Source organism: Medicago sativa, chromosome 6 (genome assembly GCF_051527215.1).
Source record: "Medicago sativa cultivar Bolivia chromosome 6, Bolivia_mono, whole genome shotgun sequence".
Taxonomy (NCBI): Eukaryota; Viridiplantae; Streptophyta; class Magnoliopsida; order Fabales; family Fabaceae; genus Medicago; species Medicago sativa.
The window spans coordinates 24,582,732-24,605,212 of record NC_140754.1 but is presented as its reverse complement, the minus strand read 5'-3'; the positions used below and the strand labels follow the sequence as shown (position 1 = coordinate 24,605,212).

The 22,481-nt window shown below is 34.6% G+C and overlaps 3 protein-coding genes across 3 annotated transcripts; 1 reads left to right on the top strand and 2 right to left on the bottom strand.

Moving 5' to 3' along the window:
- The first annotated feature begins 798 nt into the window (after positions 1–798).
- Positions 799–3,442, top strand: LHCA1 (chlorophyll a-b binding protein 6). The gene is made up of 4 exons (XM_085717013.1): positions 799–1,052; positions 1,695–1,797; positions 2,296–2,584; positions 3,114–3,442. Exons 1-4 carry the CDS (start codon positions 868–870, stop codon positions 3,254–3,256), a joined length of 720 nt encoding a protein of 239 aa, XP_085573139.1. The 5' UTR covers positions 799–867; the 3' UTR covers positions 3,257–3,442.
- Positions 3,443–13,837: 10,395 nt separating this feature from the next.
- LOC146914099 (putative protein S-acyltransferase 7) lies at positions 13,838–18,535 on the bottom strand. The gene is made up of 5 exons (XM_085717012.1): positions 18,159–18,535; positions 16,863–17,045; positions 15,747–16,043; positions 14,937–15,170; positions 13,838–14,649 (listed from the first exon to the last, which is right to left on the bottom strand). The coding sequence occupies exons 1-5, from the start codon at positions 18,243–18,245 to the stop codon at positions 14,131–14,133; spliced, it is 1,320 nt and encodes a 439-aa protein (XP_085573138.1). The 5' UTR covers positions 18,246–18,535; the 3' UTR covers positions 13,838–14,130.
- Positions 18,536–19,889: 1,354 nt separating this feature from the next.
- Positions 19,890–20,639, bottom strand: LOC146914098 (uncharacterized). The gene is made up of 3 exons (XM_085720489.1): positions 20,366–20,639; positions 20,150–20,267; positions 19,890–20,049 (listed from the first exon to the last, which is right to left on the bottom strand). The coding sequence occupies exons 1-3, from the start codon at positions 20,554–20,556 to the stop codon at positions 19,930–19,932; spliced, it is 429 nt and encodes a 142-aa protein (XP_085576615.1). The 5' UTR covers positions 20,557–20,639; the 3' UTR covers positions 19,890–19,929.
- Between the last annotated feature and the right edge of the window lie 1,842 nt (positions 20,640–22,481).

Here is a 22,481-nt window from a genome sequence, read left to right as displayed (position 1 = left end):
AGTTTCAATAATACTAAAAAAGAAAAAAGAAAATATACAAGTGGTGAAGGTGTAATCCATACCCATTGAAAATGACAATAAAATAAAAATCTAAAACTAAGGAGATTTTTTATTTTTGGGTAGATCTAGGGAGATTTAATCTCTTACGAAAAATTGTATACCCCGCTAACATACTAATGAGATGTATATGTATATGACTACATCAGTCTATGTGAGATATAGTTTGATACATATATAAAATTTGGAAAATGTTCCTTAAAAAAAATTGGAAAATGTTAAAAGATTTTTCTTGAGACATCTGTTAAGAAAATAAAATTAAAAAAATTGTCTTGAAAAGTAATGTATTTAACTTAAATCAACTTTTTATAGTTCAAAACTTTTTATTTTCAATATAAAATTTTCATTTTTTACATTAATTAATGTCAATAGAACACCCGTTAGTAAAACCCATCAAATTTTTACGATGAAAATGATTACCAATTAAATCCTTTTAAATTTTTTATACCACAAGTTTTTCACTATGTAAACTACCTCCCACAAAAAATGATTCTACCAAGAAGTATCTCATTGATTTTTTTGAAGTAAAATTATGACATGGAACCTCAACCACAAACAAACATGGGAAATATCCACCACAATTCACTCCACCTCAACATTGAAACCAGATGAACAAATATCAACGTGGACCAATAATAACTCAAAAGCTAGCATTATCACCCAATGGAAATCCAATTTTGGATTTTCCAATATCCCTAACACTCTCCTATATTCTCTCACTCTTATGTTATGTTTCATTTCATTCACATTCACGTAATAACATAACATTATTCCAAAAATAGTAGACAGACACTTGTTTGTGTGACAAGAATGGCTTGTAACACATTGATGAGTTCTGCTATCTCAGCATTTCCATCACTTCTTTCTTCCTCAAAATCAAGATTTTCAACTTCACTTCCACTTCCTTGCACAAATGCTTCTTCTAGATTCACCATGACTTCTGATTGGATGCCTGGTCAGCCTAGACCACCTTACCTTGATGGTTCAGCTCCAGGGTATGTGTATATTTATATGCATTCATTTTACCATTATTTATTCTTTTTTTGGTAAATATTAAATAAATTTAAACTTGTATCAAGAGAGTTGAATTGTTGTAGTGGCATTTTAATTTTAGTTAGTTCAATTTTGTTTGAGAAAATTTTAGCTAGTGCCTCTTAAATATTGTCACACATGCTCTTTATAATATATTTTTTTACTAATGGACAATCCTAAATTTAGGTGTGTTTGGATGTTCGACATGTGTCGAATATCGAACACGGACATCCTTATAAACCTTTATTTAGTTAAGAAAATTGAAGTCGTCGGAAATTCTCGCATTTATGCGGTCGGTAAATTTGTGATTGTTCGATCAAAATCGGACAATTTTGGTTTTAATGTAGATTTTGATTTTTTTAAACAATAATATCGATATTGAAATTTAGACCGTTTGATCTTGATCCAACGGTCACTGATGGGCCGACTGCATGAATGCGGAAAATTGATGAAGAAAACTTTAGTCACCTCTCCTCATATTAATTGAGGGGGAGCTGAAGTTATTTACAAAATAAGTTTTTTAAGAGGTAAAGGTGAATTCTCTTTTTTTATTTTGTGATTATGATTTAGTGTATGAATATTTGTTGTGGTTTTTTTTGTTACAGTGACTTTGGATTTGATCCTCTACGTCTGGGTGAAGTACCTGAGAATCTTGAGAGATTCAAAGAGTCTGAACTCATTCACTGCAGATGGGCCATGCTTGCTGTTGTAAGTATCTCTTTTATAGGAAAACCAGTTTAGGTTTCTCTTGGCATCATAACTAGTAGCTGTGAAACCGTCCGGTTTTGATATAACGGTTCGGATTTGCTGATTGCACGCAAAAATGAGATATGCACTATCAGTGTATACTAGTTTTACAAGGATGTTCAATGAGAATCCAGTACTTCATAGTAGTTTTCAATATCGATATTAGGTAGGTTTAATGGAATCGGCCCATCAATGTCTGTTGGATCGAGATCAAACGGTCTAGATTTCAATATCTAGACCGTTTGAAACGGTCTAGATCAAACGGTCTAAATCAGCCCATCTGATGGACCGTTTGAAATCTAGACCGTTTGATCTCGATCCAACAACCATTGACTGTTTACACCTACCTAGGTTTATGTGGCAATGTGACAAGTTTTCGTCGAATATCAGTGTAAAACTATTTTACGCGGAAGTGCATTTCATTAAAATTTACTAAACTTTGTTATATTATGCATGCAGCCAGGGATTTTGGTACCAGAGGCATTGGGATTAGGCAACTGGGTGAAAGCACAGGAATGGGCAGCACTTCCTGGAGGACAAGCAACCTACCTAGGCAACCCTGTTCCATGGGGCACCCTACCCACCATTTTGGTCATTGAATTCCTTTCTATTGCTTTTGTTGAGCACCAAAGGAGTATGGAGAAAGACCCTGAAAAGAAGAAGTACCCTGGTGGTGCTTTTGATCCTTTGGGTTACTCTAAAGACCCTAAAAAGTTTCATGAATACAAAATCAAAGAAGTTAAGAATGGTAAGCAAGAGCTTTTTGTCGCACAATACAACAGCGAAGATAGATATAGATATGTTATTTGAACATCGATCCGTGCACTGAAATTCGACAACATTTTAAATGAGTACCACCTTTCACACACGCGGTTAACACAGTGCAATGAGTGGTTATTGGATAACTCATCAATCATCGACTGAAAATTATTAGCCAAAAAATTTGAACGTTATTAATCACAATTTCAGGTGTTTCAACTACATGCAGATTTGAATACTTGAAACTCATGGTTAATCGCGTTCAAATTCGTGGTTGATGAAGTTAATGAGTTGCGACATATGATATATTTATTAACCAGATCGAACATCTCATTAACCAACCATACGTGTAAACTGCGTTAACCATTTAAATGTTGTCGAGTTTAAGTGTCACAAATAGATGTTCAAATAACATTTCTGAAAATATTATATGGTTGTTACATCTGAATGTTTGTATAGTATAGTATAGAAAATTGATGAAATGTGTAACTTACTACTTTGTTGAATGTTTGTATTAGGACGTCTTGCTTTGTTGGCTTTTGTTGGAATCTGTGTTCAACAAACAGCATATCCAGGAACTGGACCTTTGGAGAATTTGGCAACACACTTGGCTGATCCATGGCACAACAACATTGGAAATGTCCTTATTCCACCTCAATAGATATCTCCCTCAAATCAATCTTTGTTATATTAGCAGCTACTTATAAAACTCCACCAAATACATTTATTTTGTCATGAATCAGATCTCTCTATGGTGTTGTTTTCCTGTCTTTGTAATTAAATTTGATAATATTAAGATACCTCTTGGCATCAAAGGAGTTAAGATATATCTATGGTTATTAGATTATTTTGTATAATTTTCAATCCTTTATAGAAGCAAACTTACACAAGTAGATTGACAAGAAAATAACTTCAACCTATACACAACACAATCTCAAAGCAACAACATATTTTCAAAGCTTTGGCAACATTAGTCCTTCCTGTCAAATTTCTACTGACATGGACCAATTTAATTGACCTGGCATCCACGTATCGATTGAGTCGCAGTTTACCAATTCCACAACCCCACAAGCTCAAGATCCCATCATTGGCTTGGCAACTTCAACCAGTTTGTTGCCATTAACCTTTTTCGCCAAGGCGCACACACTCTCACCACCTTGCCTAATCTCAGGAAATCGGTGTCATCTTGCTCCCAATCTTCTAACAGGAAGCTGATATGTTTATCAATTCATTTATGGATACCCGTTAAACTACCTGGTCCATATCCTTTGCAGGTTGAAAATTGCTTTTTTGACAATGAATACTTCCTACTGACACAAGTAAATGACCAAATTACCCTCAGCGGTAGTTAACTACCGTTGGTTAAAGCGCCGGTAGTTAACTACCGCTGGAAAATTGCTTCTGTGTAACTACAACTAGCCTTTCTTTGATGAACATAACTACAACCACAACCAGCCTTTCTTCTTCAAATTCCTTAAGTACTTTCTTTGACTCCTTTACTGCAACAAGTTCACCCTTCAATGCAATATTAGAGCACGCAACATCATTTCAACCTTGATTCATTAAAAGAAGGTTGAAATTCTACATCTATGTCTTCGATCATGGGTCATTCTATTTTTTAATGAATAAGGTCAATGATCTCCTTCAATTTTTCTCTTGAATCAAGGTCAATCATGGTTGAAATTTATTGGAGAAAATCACTGAAGAGATAAAGATGCAAGCACATAACAAGGACAAAACTGAAGTTACTTGAAGCGCAAGTTGTTGGATCTTGTGTTGGGGGTCTGCTGCAATAACTTGACCAAGAAGATGATGAAGATGAATATGATGAAGTGTGCACATAAATTCCAAAGATTGTTGTATATCTTGATTGTTGGGAAGAGGCTGCTGCACTTGAAACCTGAAAAGTTTAATAGTTATGCATGTAAACTCAAAGCGTATGGGGTTGCCATACTAACCTTTAGGTTCGATTCGCCCCCACCAATAACTGTATATTGGATGCAATAAGGAATGACCGGCGAATCCCCTTCAGGATACTATGAGTTCCTTGACGTGTATTGCACAACCACACCAAGCGTATCTCCTAACAGTATTTTACAGATTTATGGTTCCAGCAATTCACTCATGCATTAGAGAATTGATGGATGATTTAGAGTAAGAGAATGATGGAGAATTATGTTGTTAATGTAACAAAATTCTGTCCAAAATTGTGTGTTGTTGTTCTTTCTTCTTTTTTTTATCCAACTAATGCCCAAATGCCAAGCATTTATAGTGCATTATATGACTTTTCACATGAGAGAAGACACCCCTTTGACTTGAATCAATGCTATGATTCATTAAGCACCCCTTTGCCAAAGGTTATGATCATATACACTTGAATCAATGCTATGGTTCATTAAGCACCCTTTTGCCAAATGTTATAACCATATACACTTGAATCAATGTCATGGTTCATTATCTATCAATAAATAATAATGTTCCAATGTATATGAATGATTCCCATGAAGAGTTACAACTTTTGGTTCTAAAGTGATTACATTATTTTGGAAATCACCAACAATCCCCCACCATTTTCAAAATACTAAATCACATAAATCCGGAAATTCCATGCCTTCAGATAATGGTATCTCGCGATTTGAACCATTACTTAGTAAGTTAAGTTTTCGCTCATTCCCAAATAGTATGGTAGGCAAGCTTTGAACCAACTATCCATTAGAACAAGTGTGCATAACTTACACATAGAATCTCGGTACCATTGATAAAGAGACTTGTAAGATGACACATTAAGAAGGCCTTGTGTCATATATCCCTTTTCATGAGAATTTAAGAGTCAAACCCTTGAACTCCGTGAAGCGGCCAAACTTCATTCTCACATAGGTAGACTATATCGGAAATGCCCCATAAGTATGCATTCCAGCAAATATATGCTATATGTCCATTAAGAGGAAAACCTCATCCTACCCTTTTTCTTCTTATGGTCCAAGTACTTTTGCCCCTTGGGATGTTATCTATTGTCAAGTACTTCAATTACTCTAATAGTGTACTTTCACCATTGAACCCAAGACTTGATGCTACTCAAGTGTGGGTTGAGTTTCCACCATTGGTAATCAATTGGATTTGGGTTTGTACCACATCCCTAATAATGTCTTCAATGTATTCAACATCATTTTCAAAGACATCATTCCTTGTCAATCATTTCGTCAAATAATTGCAATATTTTCTTTTAACTTTTATAAACTTTGAATATTCAATTCTTCACATAGATTTTGTATTCTCATAGCTATGTCTATGGATCAACTTATATACTCTTGATAGTATTCACCAACTATCATCAAACCATGACACACTTTTGTCAATTGAGTATATTGTAATAATGCACAAACTTTTATGTCATTACACCTTTGCTATAACAATATTTAACATGCATTTCAATTTGAACTTCAACTTTTCTTTTATATCTAGCCAAGATATATCATACATTGAATGCATTAAACATACATAGCAAACTAAAAATTGATCATAAAAGAATGTCATAAACTTCATAAGATGGGATTAAACATGTAAGTCATATACTCCACATAAAATTAAACATAACACAATCATTTTGATTTTAGTTATCATATAACTAATACATATATCATAAATTCATTGTGTTAAATTCAAGTTTATGTTTAAATATGTTCAATACTAAATCTCAATAAACAATGACATAGAAGAATAAACAATGAACCAAAATCATTAATATTTTCTATGACTTTCTTCCATGAACATATATCAACTTACAATAATTCAAAACATACCCAAATTATTTTAATATCATGATAAACAAGAAATTAACCATTACTTTTCATATTATCGTGTACATATAATATCAACACAATATTAATGATAATAATTTCTTACACAAAGTAAATACTATCATTAAAGCAACCACTTGATATTTTGACAATTTATCTACACTACTTTCATAAATAAAATAGTGTTTAAACATTCTTAACATATTACTATACTCATCAAAATTCATATACTTGAACAATTTCTAAATCATGTATATATATGTCACCACATGTTAAATCTAACATATTTATATTTACTTAGATACTATTCACATGCATTTAGAACACCAAATATTTCATAATAGGTAATGTAATCACTTATATGCACATTATCTCATGTTCAAATTAACATTAAACAGATTTCAAACGATAAATTTTATACATATCAAAATTTATCATGCATATATTATCTACAACCACATGTAAATTTATCACAAACACATCATATATGAAATATTTATCCATAAATTTCCATAACATATATTCATAAAAGGAATTTGTTTACCGTTCACCGTAGTTATGGATGAAAATGTAAGCATTCATCTCACCCAAAATTGCAGCCATTAATCACAAGTAAATCATAAATCGAACCTAAAGATTGTTGGATCTTGTGTTGGGGGTCTGCTGCAATAACTTGACCAAGAAGATGATGAAGATGAATATGATGAAGTGTGCACATAAATTCCAAAGATTGTTGTATATCTTGATTGTTGGGAAGAGGCTGCTGCACTTGAAACCTGAAAAGTTTAATAGTTATGCATGTAAACTCAAAGCGTATGGGGTTGCCATACTAACCTTTAGGTTCGATTCGCCCCCACCAATAACTGTATATTGGATGCAATAAGGAATGACCGGCGAATCCCCTTCAGGATACTATGAGTTCCTTGACGTGTATTGCACAACCACACCAAGCGTATCTCCTAACAGTATTTTACAGATTTATGGTTCCAGCAATTCACTCATGCATTAGAGAATTGATGGATGATTTAGAGTAAGAGAATGATGGAGAATTATGTTGTTAATGTAACAAAATTCTGTCCAAAATTGTGTGTTGTTGTTCTTTCTTCTTTTTTTTATCCAACTAATGCCCAAATGCCAAGCATTTATAGTGCATTATATGACTTTTCACATGAGAGAAGACACCCCTTTGACTTGAATCAATGCTATGATTCATTAAGCACCCCTTTGCCAAAGGTTATGATCATATACACTTGAATCAATGCTATGGTTCATTAAGCACCCTTTTGCCAAATGTTATAACCATATACACTTGAATCAATGTCATGGTTCATTATCTATCAATAAATAATAATGTTCCAATGTATATGAATGATTCCCATGAAGAGTTACAACTTTTGGTTCTAAAGTGATTACATTATTTTGGAAATCACCAACACAAGTTAGGGTTTTAGTAATTGTAATTTCATTTGCAATTTACTCTTCATTTACATTTCATGTAACTTGTTAGAAGTAGTTGATGACGTGTCATGCTAAGCTTCTATATAAGCCAACCTTGTAACAGAATTCAGTTAATAAGAAATTCACTTGTTTCTCCATTTTCATAGCTTCAAGCTTTATCCATGGCGGTTTCAATTACGCCTTTGTTCTTAGATGGTATCAGAGCAAGATTTTCTTGCTCTGCTTCCGCACAATGAAGATTGAACGTTTGATAAGTTCATCTTCTTCGCTTACTCTGTTTTTCTACTCTCTTTACACCGATTCACTTTGATTTGCGTTTCTGGTTTTTTTTCATTGTTCTTGCTTGAACTTTTCCTCCATTTTTCTTTGAATCTTTGATCGTATTCTTCTTCACTATGGTGCGAAACAACAATAATCAAGATCAAAGCCTTGATCCTTAATATGTTCACGCTTCGGATAATTCTTCAACAGTTACGGTTACGCCGCAATTAACAGGTGAAAATTATCACTCGTGGTCCATGAAGATGTGAAGAGCTCTTGCAATGAAGAACAAATTCAAGTTTGTTGATGGATCTATACCAGTACCAGAAGAGGATGATCTGAATTATGCAGGTTGGGAAAGGTGCAACAACCTTGTTCATACTTGGATAATCAATTCTATTTCACCTTCTATTGCACAAAGTGTAGTATTCATAGAAAATGCCATTGATATGTGGAATGACTTAAAGGATAGATTCATGAGAGGAGATAGAATTAGAGTGGCTCAGTTGCAAGAAGAAATTGCAAATCTGAAGCAAGGTAGCAAGAAAGTTACTTAATTTTTCACTCAATTGAGAGGCTTATGGGAAGAATTGGATCAGTACAGGCCTATGCCTCAATGTACTTGTCCAATTGCTTGTACTTGTTTATCTATGAGGAATAACAAAGCCTTTAGAGCATAAGACAGAATCATTAAGTTTCTGATGGGATTGAGTGAAGATTATCAAGGGGTCACATCACAAGTTCTGTTGATGGATCCTTTGCCACAGATAAACAGGGTTTTCTCAATGGTCATGCAGCAAGAAAGGAAGATGCAATATAATGTAGCATCATCACCATCTATCACTTTGGATGATACAGCTTCTGGATTGATCAATGCCATAGATGGTCAGAAACAATTTGGAAAAGGTAGAGGAAATGGATTCTCTCAAGGTAGAGGAAGAGGAAATATTAGAGTGTGTAGTTTCTGTAATAGAACCAATCACACAGTTGAAACTTGCTATAAGAAACATGGTTACCCTCCCAATTGGGGTAGGGGAGGAGGAAACTCTTTTGCTAATGTTGTGAGGACATTGAATCTAAGGGAAGCACTTATGCTGGGAAAAATGAAGAGAGTGGAATGATGCTAACTAAAGATCAATATCAGAGTTTGATTGCTCTTCTTGAAAAGAGCAATGTTGAAGCTAAAGGTGCAGCAAACATGATGAAAACCAATAGCTCAAATATCAACATTGGAGGTAAACTCTTTATCAATAATGCAATTTGCAGAATTGATGATAGTAGTTGGATAGTTGATACTGGTGCAACACATCATACCTGTTATGATTTGAATTGGTTCACTGACTATAGAAAAATTAAGCCTATTAGTGTCACTTTACCAAACAAAACCATTGTGGAGGCTAGTCATAGAGGAAATGTAAAGTTGTCTGATACTTTACATATACATGATGTGCTGTATTTACCAGATTTTGCTGTGAATCTCATATCTGTCTCAAAACTATGCAAAGAACAAGATTGCATTGTGAATTTTGAGACTAATCAATGTGTTATATAGGAAAAGAAGGATATGAGGAAGATTGGTTTGGCTGAAGAGATAGATGGACTGTATTACTTGAAGACTGAGAAGAAAACACAAAAACAAGCCAAAGTTTCAAGCTTTTCTGTTTCAAATAATAAGTCTGATAATGTAGTGCCTTCTGGAATTTTGTGGCACCTTAGACTTGGGCATCTATCTCATGATAGAATGCAATGTATGAATAAGATGTATAGCTACATTTCTGTAAGTAGCCATGTTGCCTGTGATATATGTCAAATGGCCAGGCAGAGAAAACTACCTTTTACTGTTAGTAAGAATAATGCACATGCTATGTTTGATCTAGTGCATGCAGACATTTGGGGTCCTTTTTCTACTGAATCTATTCATGCTTTCAAGTATTTTTTGACCATTTTAGATGATTATAGTAGACATGTTTGGGTAGTAATGATGAAAAACAAATCAGAGGCCTCAGAAAAGATCAAAAGCTTTGTCTATATGGTAGAAAATCAGTTTGAAAAGAAAGTAAAAAGTATCAGAAGTGACAATGGACCAGAATTCTTTATGCAAGATTTCTATGATAAAAAGGGTATACTTCATCAAAGAAGTTGTGTGTATACACCACAACAAAATGGGAGAGTAGAAAGAAGGCATCAACACATATTGAACATTAGTAGAGCCTTAATGTTTCAGTCAAAGTTACCTAAAAGGTTCTGGTCATATGCAGTTATACATTCAGTGTTTCTTTTGAATAGAATACCTACCAAACTTCTGAACAATAGATCTTCACATGAAGTCTTATATAGTCAAGTACCAGATTTGAGCCAAATTAAGGTATTTGGTTGCATGAGTTATGCTTCCACATTACCTGTTAATAGGCATAAATTTGATCCTAGAGCAAGGAAGTGTGCCTTTCTAGGATACAAATCAGGAATAATGGGTTACATTTTGGTTGACGTTCACAACTCTGAAGTGTTTGTGTCCAGAAATGTAAAGTTCTTTGATTTGGAGTTTCCATTTCACTCCCTTTCTTTGAATCCTGTTCCAAATACACACATATACATAGATAGCAGACATGACTTGTCTGCCAAGTTACCTGATGACTTAGAAGTGAGTATTCCAGATACTACTTCTGAAGTTATTTCAGAGGAAGATGCTATTCCTGATGAGCAAGTTAATCATGTTGATGAAAATGTAGAGTCTGTACCTCTTAGAAAATCACAGAGAGCCAGCAAAGCACCTTCACACTTGCAAGATTATGTCTGCCAGTCTTCAGTTTATCCTATGACAAATTATGTATCTTACTCTCAACTCACTCCACAACATCAAGCCTATGCTCTCTCTATTTCCCATGACATAGAACCCTCCAATTTTCATCATGCCAGTAAAGACTCTAGGTGGATAACTGCCATGCAAACTGAACTGGAGGCTCTCAATGCCAATAACACATGGGAGTTTGTAGATTTGCCCTCAGGTGTTGTTGCTATTGGCAATAAATGGGTATACAAAATCAAGAAACATGCTGATGGTAGTATTGAGAGATTTAAAGCTAGGCTTGTGGCTCAAGGTTACACTCAAACATAAGGTTTAGATTACTTTGAGACCTTTTCTCTTGTTGCAAAGATGTCTACCATTAGAGTACTGTTGGCTCTTGCATCTATACATGGTTGGCATCTTCACCAACTGGATGTGAACAATGCTTTCCTTCATGGTGAATTGCATGGAACTGTATATATGAAGGTACCTCCAGGAGTCATTTCTCCCAAACCTGGACAGGTTTGCAAATTGCTCAAATCTATTTATGGGCTTAAGCAAGCAAGTAGACAGTGGTTTGAGAAGCTCACCACATTTCTATATGCACAGGGATTCACTCAAGCCACCTCTGATCACACACTATTCATCAAATCTACTGCTTCATCTTTTACTGCACTTCTTGTGTATGTAGATGATATCATTTTGGCTGGTACTTCTCTTACTGTATTTGATGAATTAAAATTAGCTTTAGATCAAACCTTTAGAATTAAGAACCTTGGCCAGCTTAAATTCTTTCTTGGGATTGAAGTGGCACGTTCTTCTAAAGGAATCTCCCTATGTCAGAGGAAATATTGCCTGGAACTTTTAGCAGATGCCAAGCTTACCAGCTGCAAACCTGCTAGTACACCTCTTGATCCCTCTTCACGTTTACATCTTGATGGAGGTTCAGCTTATCATGATGTTGCTGCTTACAGAAGGTTGGTGGGTAGATTGTTGTATCTCACCACTACCAGACCTGACATTGCTTATGCTACACAGCAGCTCAGCCAATTCATGGCTTCTCCTACTATCACTCATCATCATGCTGCCCTGAGAGTACTCAGATATCTCAAGAGGTCACCAGGTCGTGGTTTATTTTTTCCCCAATCATCTGACTTACAGCTGCTTGGTTTCAGTGATGCTGATTGGGGAGGGTGTATAGACACTAGAAAATCTATTTCAGGGTATTGCTTCTTCATTGGGAAATCTCTAGTGTCATGGAAATCAAAGAAGCAAAACACCATTTCTTGTTCCTCTGCAGAAGCTGAATATAGAGCCCTAGCCTCAGCAACTCGTGAACTGCAATGGATGTGTTTCCTCCTTCATGACTTACAACAATCACCTTCACGCTTACCTGTTCTTTACTGTGATAATCAGAGTGCTTTGCACATTTCTGCCAATCCTGTGTTTCACGAGCGTACAAAGCATCTTGACATTGATTGTCATTTAGTGCGTGAAAAATTGCAAGCAGGGGTCATGAGATTGCAGTCAGTTTCCTCACATAACCAAATTGTTGATGTTTTTACTAAGGCTTCAAATCCACGCCAATTTTATGACTGTGTTGGCAAGCTAGGGTTGATTGACATATATCAACCTCCAGCTTGTGGGGGAGTATTGGAGAAAATCACTGAAGAGATAAAGATGCAAGCACATAACAAGGACAAAACTGAAGTTACTTGAAGCGCAAGTTAGGGTTTTAGTAATTGTAATTTCATTTGCAATTTACTCTTCATTTACATTTCATGTAACTTGTTAGAAGTAGTTGATGACGTGTCATGCTAAGCTTCTATATAAGCCAACCTTGTAACAGAATTCAGTTAATAAGAAATTCACTTGTTTCTCCATTTTCATAGCTTCAAGCTTTATCCATGGCGGTTTCAATTACGCCTTTGTTCTTAGAAAATTCTTCATATTTTTCTCTTGAAGAAATCTAGTGACAAAAACGAGATCCATGCTTGTGGTAAATTATTTTGTACCTGTGCATCATTTGCTTACTTCATATGTCCCCAAAAAAAATAAGAATTAAAAATGCTATTATTATTAATTAATTAAAAAATTGTAGTTGGTGGCTGAACAAGTGATTGCAAACTGAAGGTAGTGAAAGATGCAGAACATGATTGAAAAAGTGCAGTCTTGAAGAATTTTGAGAAGGATAATATTTGTCCATTGTTAAAGGATTTGAAAGATGTTCATTGATTGAAAAAAATTAATTCCAATTGATTTCATAGTGTTGTTGTGTAGCTGCAACATGAATCTATGAGAAGAATAAGATGATAAAGCAAATAGAATTTCTTTTTTTGTTTAGCATAAATCTTGAAAGGATAAGTTAAAAAAGCATGAAACGAAAGGGATGAAGAAATCTTTGAAGGATGGGCGCATGTCTGGCTTTCTGCATCAAAAACAACACAACTAAAACTCAGCGGTAACTACCGCTGGGCCCCATCGGTAGTTAACTACCGCCGGTTTGCAGAACGGTTGTTAACAACCGCTGGGGGCATTTTAGTATTTTACTTGTGTCAATAGGAAACTTTATTGTCGGAAAAGCAATTCTCTTGCAGGTTTTATCTGGCTGTACATATTTTTTTGCCATCCCTACTTGTAATGTAGAGCAAATGTTTGCATTAATGTATTTTTAGGTGACATAAATTGTTTGAAAATGTACTTGGAGACAACACATAACTAGTGTTTATCATAATGGAGGATAGAAAAAGTTTACCAGAAATGCTACTAGACTGACTAATGTATGCGAGGATAACAATCAATCAACACAAAGGGTAAAAATCTCAACAGAATGCAATTCCTACAATTAAAAACTCTAATTATTTTAGCTATTTTTTACCTTGAAAATTTAAACCAAAACTATACATGACATAAATGTAACCATATCACAATCAGACATAAATTAAAGAAGAATGTTGTTTAAAAATTAATATATCCTACCTCAGAAAGTTGAAGCAGTAGCTATTTCAATGGGTGAAAAGGCCAGTTAATAGTAAGGGCAATACAACATCAGGCAAAGGAAACCTCACACTCTCATAACACCAAATCAAGACCTTCCTAGAAGCAGAATGACTAAAAAAATTACACTAATAAACACCCTGCAGAGCCTTTTAATCCCCTCACACTTAAAATACAATTAATTCAGCTGTAGATGTAACAGTTTTAGATTAGCGTCACGACCACTCGTTTCAGTGGCTATGAATGTCTGTTCTCAGTGCTCAAACTGCTGCTACTTCCACCGACACGATTTGGTTCTCCAACCCTAGCTGCCAAAGCAAGAACTTCAGGAGACATATCCCAGCTTCCACTTTTTCTTCCCCAGCTAGATCTCCTAGGATGTATTCCAACACGGTCACTCGTCTCATCTACTGTTGTCCTAATTTCTGGAGACAGTTCGTCAAACTCCCCATCCTTTATAGCCCCGCGATTGTTTAACTGGCCTTCACAATGATCAATGCTGCTACCCATGTCACCCGCCCAGACTGTTTTTCTTCCCATTTCTATGTCGTCAACAGCTTTTCCCATACTTGGACTCATAAAGCCGCCACCCACTGATCGAGCGGGTAGTACTGGTTCCACTGGCACCTTTGCCCTGAAATTATTCTTTGATGGGGGAATGCTGCTGAAGAAAATTTCTGAGAAATTATCGAACACTCCTTTGTTGTACGGGTTGGCCCGTCGATCATACCGGTATCTGAAGTTCTCGTATGTAGTCTGCAAGAACAATGAACACATATGAAGTTGTAAGTGCTTTAGGACTGCTAGGTTATTTTCAAAGCATATAAAAAAGTGTTTTAAAAACCAAACCGAACAGTTCAACTAGCCGAACCTTTCACCGGCCTTTACTACAGTTCGGTTATTTTGACTGTTCAATAGCATTTTCGCCTGGTTCAAGCAGTTCAAGGCAGTTGAACCATGACCCAGAGGCCTCGACAGTTCGATGTTCAGTTCAAAATTTTTAAAACATTGATATGAAGATTCAAAAAGAAGTGATTAATTACCTGATTTGTACTTATGAGATATAAATGAAAGGCAGTAAGGCCACCAACAAACCACATGCAGATGAAAGTGTAAATTATCAAGACTATGGAGGCTGGACTTTTGATCATTGCCTTCCAAATTGTTGTCTCTTCAGCCTTCATAATTCTTCTAATATAGACCCAACAAAATGCGAAAACATATATACAAAGTAGCGTAGCTGAGAAGACAAACATGAAGAAGAAGCGATAATTACGCTGCATAACAATTTGCACAGATTCAGATATACAGAATATCAAGAATGGCATGTAGCAAATGACAAATTAAAAGTCATCCGACCATAAATATAGATACAATTGAAAGGACTAAATGATAATGAGAAATGCTGAAATGCAAACATGTAAGAAAACTTCAATTGAATCACTTTCACAAAGGAGCATAACTCCTAAGATGACACATTAGGTGAAATTTGATAAACAAAAACGAATGTCCACGATGATATAATCAAGTCAATCCATTAAGTAAAATGATGTTAATACAAGTTACTCAATGAATTTTGCACTCGACTCTATGAGCCTGAACTAAACTTTAGAAATGACATGTTGATTATTACTAAAGATTCAAAATTTTCAGTGGAGCCCTTGTACAAAATATAACCATTTCAACAAATTTCATGCCGTCGGAGAATTGGCTACCACTTTTACTAACACAGATAACGGTAAAACTCACTGCAGATACCATGGTAAACTTTATTTTTGCCTAGAAAACAACATTATGTAGACTAGATTTATAAATAAAAACATCGCCATTGGTAAACAAAAGGTCGAACTTACCAGCCCAATGCACTGCCCAACCCAGGGGCAGTGGTGATCAAACCTCTCTACACAGTTGTTGCAAATTGAGCAGTGAGAGCATCGAGGAGGTCTGTAGAGCATGCAAGTATCACAATACTTAACTTTAACGGAAATTCCGTTGACCTCAACCTCCTTGATCCGAGGCAACCGCAATTGAGGAGTTTGACCAGATCCAACATCTAGACCGCCTTCAACACCTTCTGGCTCTGGTGGATGTGCATTGCGCGGGATTATGCCAGGGTCGCGTGCAGATGTTGAAAAGAGAAGACCTATGACCTGACAAAATATTATAGCATCAGCATACAGTTGGAAATAAAAAAAATTCGTACTCATACATTGGTGGATTAGTACCTCCACCTTATGAGAGAAAACTGCCTAAATGATAATGAAAACAGCATATAGAAAGTCAATGGTCGTGAACCGTATTGCTTTGACCAGTTAATCTTGACTTAATTAAAAAGGTTTTGACTTTGACATCAGCACAGACAATAAAGTTTTATGGTACTGTGCTATGCATGCTAGCACTTGGCCTCTAGTGGAAGTTAGAACAATATACTTGAATGCAGGGGAAATCACTGTCGTTATACTTCATATGGAACAAATTGTATCTATTGCTCATCCTATTTCTGATCCAGTTCTATCATCCACCTACCCTTTGTAACCTTTGTCCCTTTATTAAAATATTTTCTTTAATCCAAGCAAAATGATATCAAAGCATGATATTTCGCTTAAGAATAAATTCCATATTTTTGTTACGATTAAAATTGTGCCGCTCACACTAGTCCAACATACCAATCTGACTATATGATTATGGTTAGGCTAGTTTTAGTTATTCTGCAAAATAAATGGCATCATCGAAGTTGTCATTCGTCAATAAATTCATCAAATTACAGCTTATTGCTAGTCCATCGAAACAAGTTTATGTGAGTTGCAACATGTAACAATGCTTCTCATGCTTATATACAAAGTACCGTATCAATACAGTTGAGCAATGTAGGGTGAAAGGAATAAACTATACGTTAGTGTTTATGAGAGAGAGAGAGAGAGAGAGAGAGAGAGAGAGAGAGAGAGAGAGAGAGAGAGAGAGAGACTCACATAAATTGTGAAGATAATAGCAACTGCCATTATGGATACCCCCCAGTGATGAGGATAATCATCGAAAAATTTTCTGGCAACATAGACACAGAACACTATAACTGGAGCAACAATAAGAAAAATTGTCAAGCCCAATGATCTTGCATCCGGTCCAAATATGAACCTTCCCTGAAGAAAAAATTTCTGCAAGAAAGGGATTAAAACAATTAATGCGTATCAGCAAAATTATAAATTGACTAGAACAGAAACATATTACAGGGAACTGAATAAATTCTACTAGTATTATTTAACACAAAGGTTCGATTTCAATTTTCAGATATTACAGGGAAGACTATGCCGGCTCTAGAAGATAAAAGGACGAGATATTTCAGTTCTATCAACTACCATTGTTTCACATTTCACAGAAAGTAGAGCTTTAAATATTTTTTCGGCAAAGTGAAAAAAGGCAACAGCAGAAAAGGTATAGACACATTCCACGACCAAACCAACTAACAAAATATACATTTGAGGACCGAATTGACTAGAAAAAAACACATTCGAAGATATTTCTTATTGTTACTCTCTGCAAATTCAAACTCCAAAATCCAAACAAACTAAGGCCTTATTTGGATAAACAACTTATTTGCAGCTTATAGCACAAATGCTTATCATGACAAAATAAGCTGATGTGATGTATAAGCTATTTCTTTAGCAAACGATAAAATGAAGTTATGTTGTGATTTGTATAAGCTGTAATTTATTTTTCATAAGCTATCCTGGACAACTTATGAAAATGAAAACAGTTTATGAGCAATGTCATAAACTGTTTTCATAAGTTCTCCTGAACAGTCTCTCACAAAACTTATGTCATTAGATAACCACAAATTAGCCAATCTAAACAGCCCCTAAAGATAGCATATTCATCAGAAACTAAAAATAGTACCTAATTCAAAAAAGAAAAAAAAATCTAAAATCTAAAATAAACAGCATTACATAATCATTACTTAATTATTTCTTAAATTAAACAAAAAATAAAAATATCCCATCATCACAGATCTTTTCACTAATGCTACTTCAAACCTATCTTAAAATTCTAAAACAAAACCCTATAAAATGTAAATCCTCACTGAACAGTTCATCAACTCCTCAACCCAAATTCCATCATAAATAAATTATTAAAAAAAATGTGATTAGAAAATAAACAAAGCATTGAGTATTTCATCAAATTAAGATAAACCCATTTTCCAACATAAATTAATATATAAAAAAATGCAAAAAGAAAAATGAGGAAAAAAGAAGAAGAAAGAGTGTGCATACATTAGAACCCTTCCAAGCTTGATAAACAAGCAAATCATCAGATCCTGAAGCTGGATCGGATCTCTGAGGTGGTGGTACAACGTACATATCTATCTCTCTCTAAAAATGCTAACTTTTTTCAAATTCTCTCTCTCTCTCTAACTATATCTATATGTTATATCTATCTATTTGGAAACAAGTTGAAGAAAAAAAGACATGAAATGAAATGAAACACAGCAAAGATTGTTTGTGTGTGAATTGAGGTTTCTTCCAGCGACAAGGTACGAGGGTTTGGTTTGGTTTGGTTTTTTTTTTTTTTTTTGTGTTTGAGAGTAAAAAGGTTGCTTTTTGGGTTGCAAAGAAGAAGAAGGAATTGATTCTCTTTTACTGTCACACACACACACACACACTGTAATCTATGTCTATGCTTTACAGCATCTATACTTGATGACGTGGCATGTTCCATTTCATGTCATGGATTTTTGTGTTTGTGATTATTTTTGTTCAGATATAGGAGTATATATTTATTATTTTCTCAAATACTCTGGTCTTATTTATAAGAAAAATTTGACTTTTTTAATTTATTGCATAAATGATATATTTGGTCTATATTCTAAACAAATACATCAATTACTAAAAGTCAAAGTTTTCTTATAAATAGGACCAGAGGAAGTATGATAAAATCAAACTACTTATGTATTTAGATCTATAATGTTCGGATTATGTTATCCGAAAAAATCATGTAGCGCACCCTATTTTTTGAAGTTTCCGGATTATAAAATCCGGAAAAATGAAGTTTCCGGATTAAAAAATCCGGAAAAATTCGTAACTCATTTTTTCACCCTTTAACAGAGGAAAACATCATTCCGGATTATGAAATCTGGAAACTTTAAGGACATTTTTGGAAGAAAAAAATAGGACGCGCGAGAATCCTATAGAGTGAGAAAAGTAATACTCGCCACAAAATTGCATTCCTACCCCTAATTTTATGTGATTTTAATTTAAACATAATGACTTTTTTGTCCAACTCAAAAAGGTGCATCTTGCTAATGCACGCCTTCATAAAAATGAGTGGGTGTGCATTAGCATTCTCGTATATATTTCATTTTGCCTTGTTAAAGATACTAGTGATCTAACCCGTGCGTCGCACAGTTTAAAATACTCATTTGGTTGACTATAAATTAATCCCATCACCGCATCATCCAACCATTAATATTCACACAGCAAAAATAATCTAAAATTAAAGTACTGTCTCCAAAATTAAAATATAGTCCAAATTCAAGCCATGTATCTCACGCACATGTGCAAAGCAAACCCAAGAACAAACAGTGGATTTCGAAGGATTCGGCAAGAAAATTAATTGTTACAAAGATGATTGGGATGAAAATAAAATCAGCAAAATACAACCCAATATAACCAAAATAGACTTCAAATTGCATAAAAAAAACCACCAAACGTCCGAGACGAAGTTAAAAGCAAACATTACAACACTTCAAAACAGCGCGGACCAGCCCAACAAATTTTACAGTAAATTAAGAATCACTGATCTTCCTTTTATATTGATTTGCATGGGTTTGCCTCGGAAAATTATCAAAATCAAGCTTCGCATCCTACCAAAGAAAGGAAAACAGAGACAATTTCAAATATACTGTTATTTATTATATCAGAGTGGGAACACAACACAATCAACAATATAATCTTTGAAATAACTTGTGAATAACAATACTATACAAAAATATTGCATTACCTTTTTGTCAAATAGATCTATGATCAATGAGTTAGAACACACTCTCTAAACCTTATAAGATCCATCCAAAGTTGAATTTGAAGTAGACTTTTTTTCCACCATGAAAAGCAATTTCATCCCTAGCAAAGATTGAAACTCTGTCGGATAGACACTGGGTTCATTTCCCTGTTGATGATTAAAAGTGGTTGAGATTTCATATTAGGAAACTGAAAGAATCTATGTTAAAATTGAATCACAGTTAGCAAAAATATTTCAATCTGTAGACCTTTGCAGATTTAACCAAAACACCACATTGCTTCTTAAGTAAAGATTTTAGGTCATTGTTGAATAGAACAAAAACAACCTCATCCGTGCCATCAAAAACACTGAATTTCACCTTGTATCTAACACAAAGAGAAGAGACCCAAGTTAAATCAAATAATATATCAAAAACAAACCACGAAATTTGTATCGTATGAAAAAAATATGAGCTTGTGTATACCTTGGTGCCAAGTGGTAAACATAGTCGACAGTACTACCATTGTTTACTGAATTTGATTGTTTCGGTTTAAGCTTGTGAACTGTGGGTTCAGGATACCACCAATTTTCATCTTCAATGCATCCATTCAAGGTAGCAGAGACAGCAAAACAACCTTCTCCAACCATTGAATTAGGATCATATATCGTTTTCATTGGATAGAATAACAAAAAGTCAGCCTCACAGAAGATTTTATTCTCTGGTTTAATCTCAGATGCGGGTAGGCTAATGGATATTCCGCGAGAGGTGATTCTGAATTGAGAAAAAAATGCATATATATAATACATTAAACAAACATATCCAATATCCAATTCAAACAAAGAAAATAATGTTCTTCTAAACAATTAACATCACCTCTCCTTGAATTCATGGGTCAGCCTAACTTTGGGATTCACAAAAATCTGGGAAACACCATTGACATTTACCAATGTAGGATACCCTGGTTCATGTTTAATTATCATGAAAAAAAAATTACAATGAAATTTTTATCATCCTAACTGAATCATAAGTTTGATATATTGAAACTAAGATAGAGTGACAGTGATATCAGCAACATGAAATATCTAACGTGTACCCAAAAACATCTTGATTTTAGCAAATCAAAAGACAAGAACATGCCTTTCATTGATTCCTCGACCCATCAGATTTGTAAATGAATCAACAAATTTACCGGACAAAACACAGTGAAGCACACCGCTGATAGATCAACGAAGGTATATTAGATAAAACAAAACTAACAATTCAACGAAAGATAGCGTATGTATATAGAAATAGTAGAATATCCAACATAACATCACTGAGCTCAAGAAAGAGCAATTTCACCATTTTTACATCATAATTATATTCCTTTGGAACATGTCATCAGACCTATTGCATCTAAAAATACATAACCAATAAATCCAGGTAACCTACAACGTTGTTATTAATTAATATATCTTAACCGAAAAGAAAACTATAAATCACAAACAGAGAGAAATCATACCCACTAAGATATCATCATCATGCTGATGACCCTTGAGTTCCGACGAACAAATGAGAGACAAACCATCCAGCGGCCTTAAGAAATTACCAGTAGAACATACCTCAGTGTCAATCTGGAAAACAATCCGGCAACGATGACTGGTTGTCCTGTAAGAACCAAGATTTTGGACCACCGAGAAGTTGGAGATGACATAAACACGATTTTGAACCAGTTTATTTTCAAATAACTGGACCAATCCTTCCGAAACACTCCCTTGAATCTTACACCCCTGTCAAATACAACAACATATTCAAACAAATTATACACAAAAAGAAAAACATAAAAATTATGTATACCTTGGAAAGCTACCTTGCCATCAACGAAAATAATTTCAAGAGAGTTTGTTACTTTTCTGCCTCGACTGTAAGATGGAACCTTCAACTTAAAAGAGACACCTGCTCTAATAATAATCGGATTGACACTATGAGTACCAACAACCAGCTCATTGAGATCAATTTCCATTTGTTTATCTCAACTATGGAAGGAAAAACACCAACTGTGTAAAACAAATTAGGCACCCACATGTGAAAAGAAAAGAAGAGAATGATGTTTATAGTAAAGGAAGGTAAGTTCAAAACAAAATAAAACAGTTCTGCGTTATCAATGTTATCTCTCTTTGGCCTTTCTTTTTGAATTTTTTAATAAAGAAAAATCTAACAATATCATTATTATGATAATCCACATAATAAAAGTATAAGGCCTATGGAATAGATAGATAGCTTTGAGACAAGGGATATCTCATGGAAAGACAGGCTATGGACACACACTTAGCATAGATCTTCATGACCTATGTGACTTTCTATGATACCAATGAAAGTAAGACTGATACATGCAGCCATGGCACGCGCAAGACACATAGTATCTATACATAGAAAAGAACAAAATGCCAGACTGTTAGAGATATAGAAAAAATAATAAGTTGTTTTTTTTGTCAATAATAAACAATACTCCCTCCGTCCCGCAATGGATGACATATTCGACAATGTACGTTATCGATCTAATATATTTTGACCACATCTTTCTAATAATATACAAAGATTAATAATATCGTATAAGACG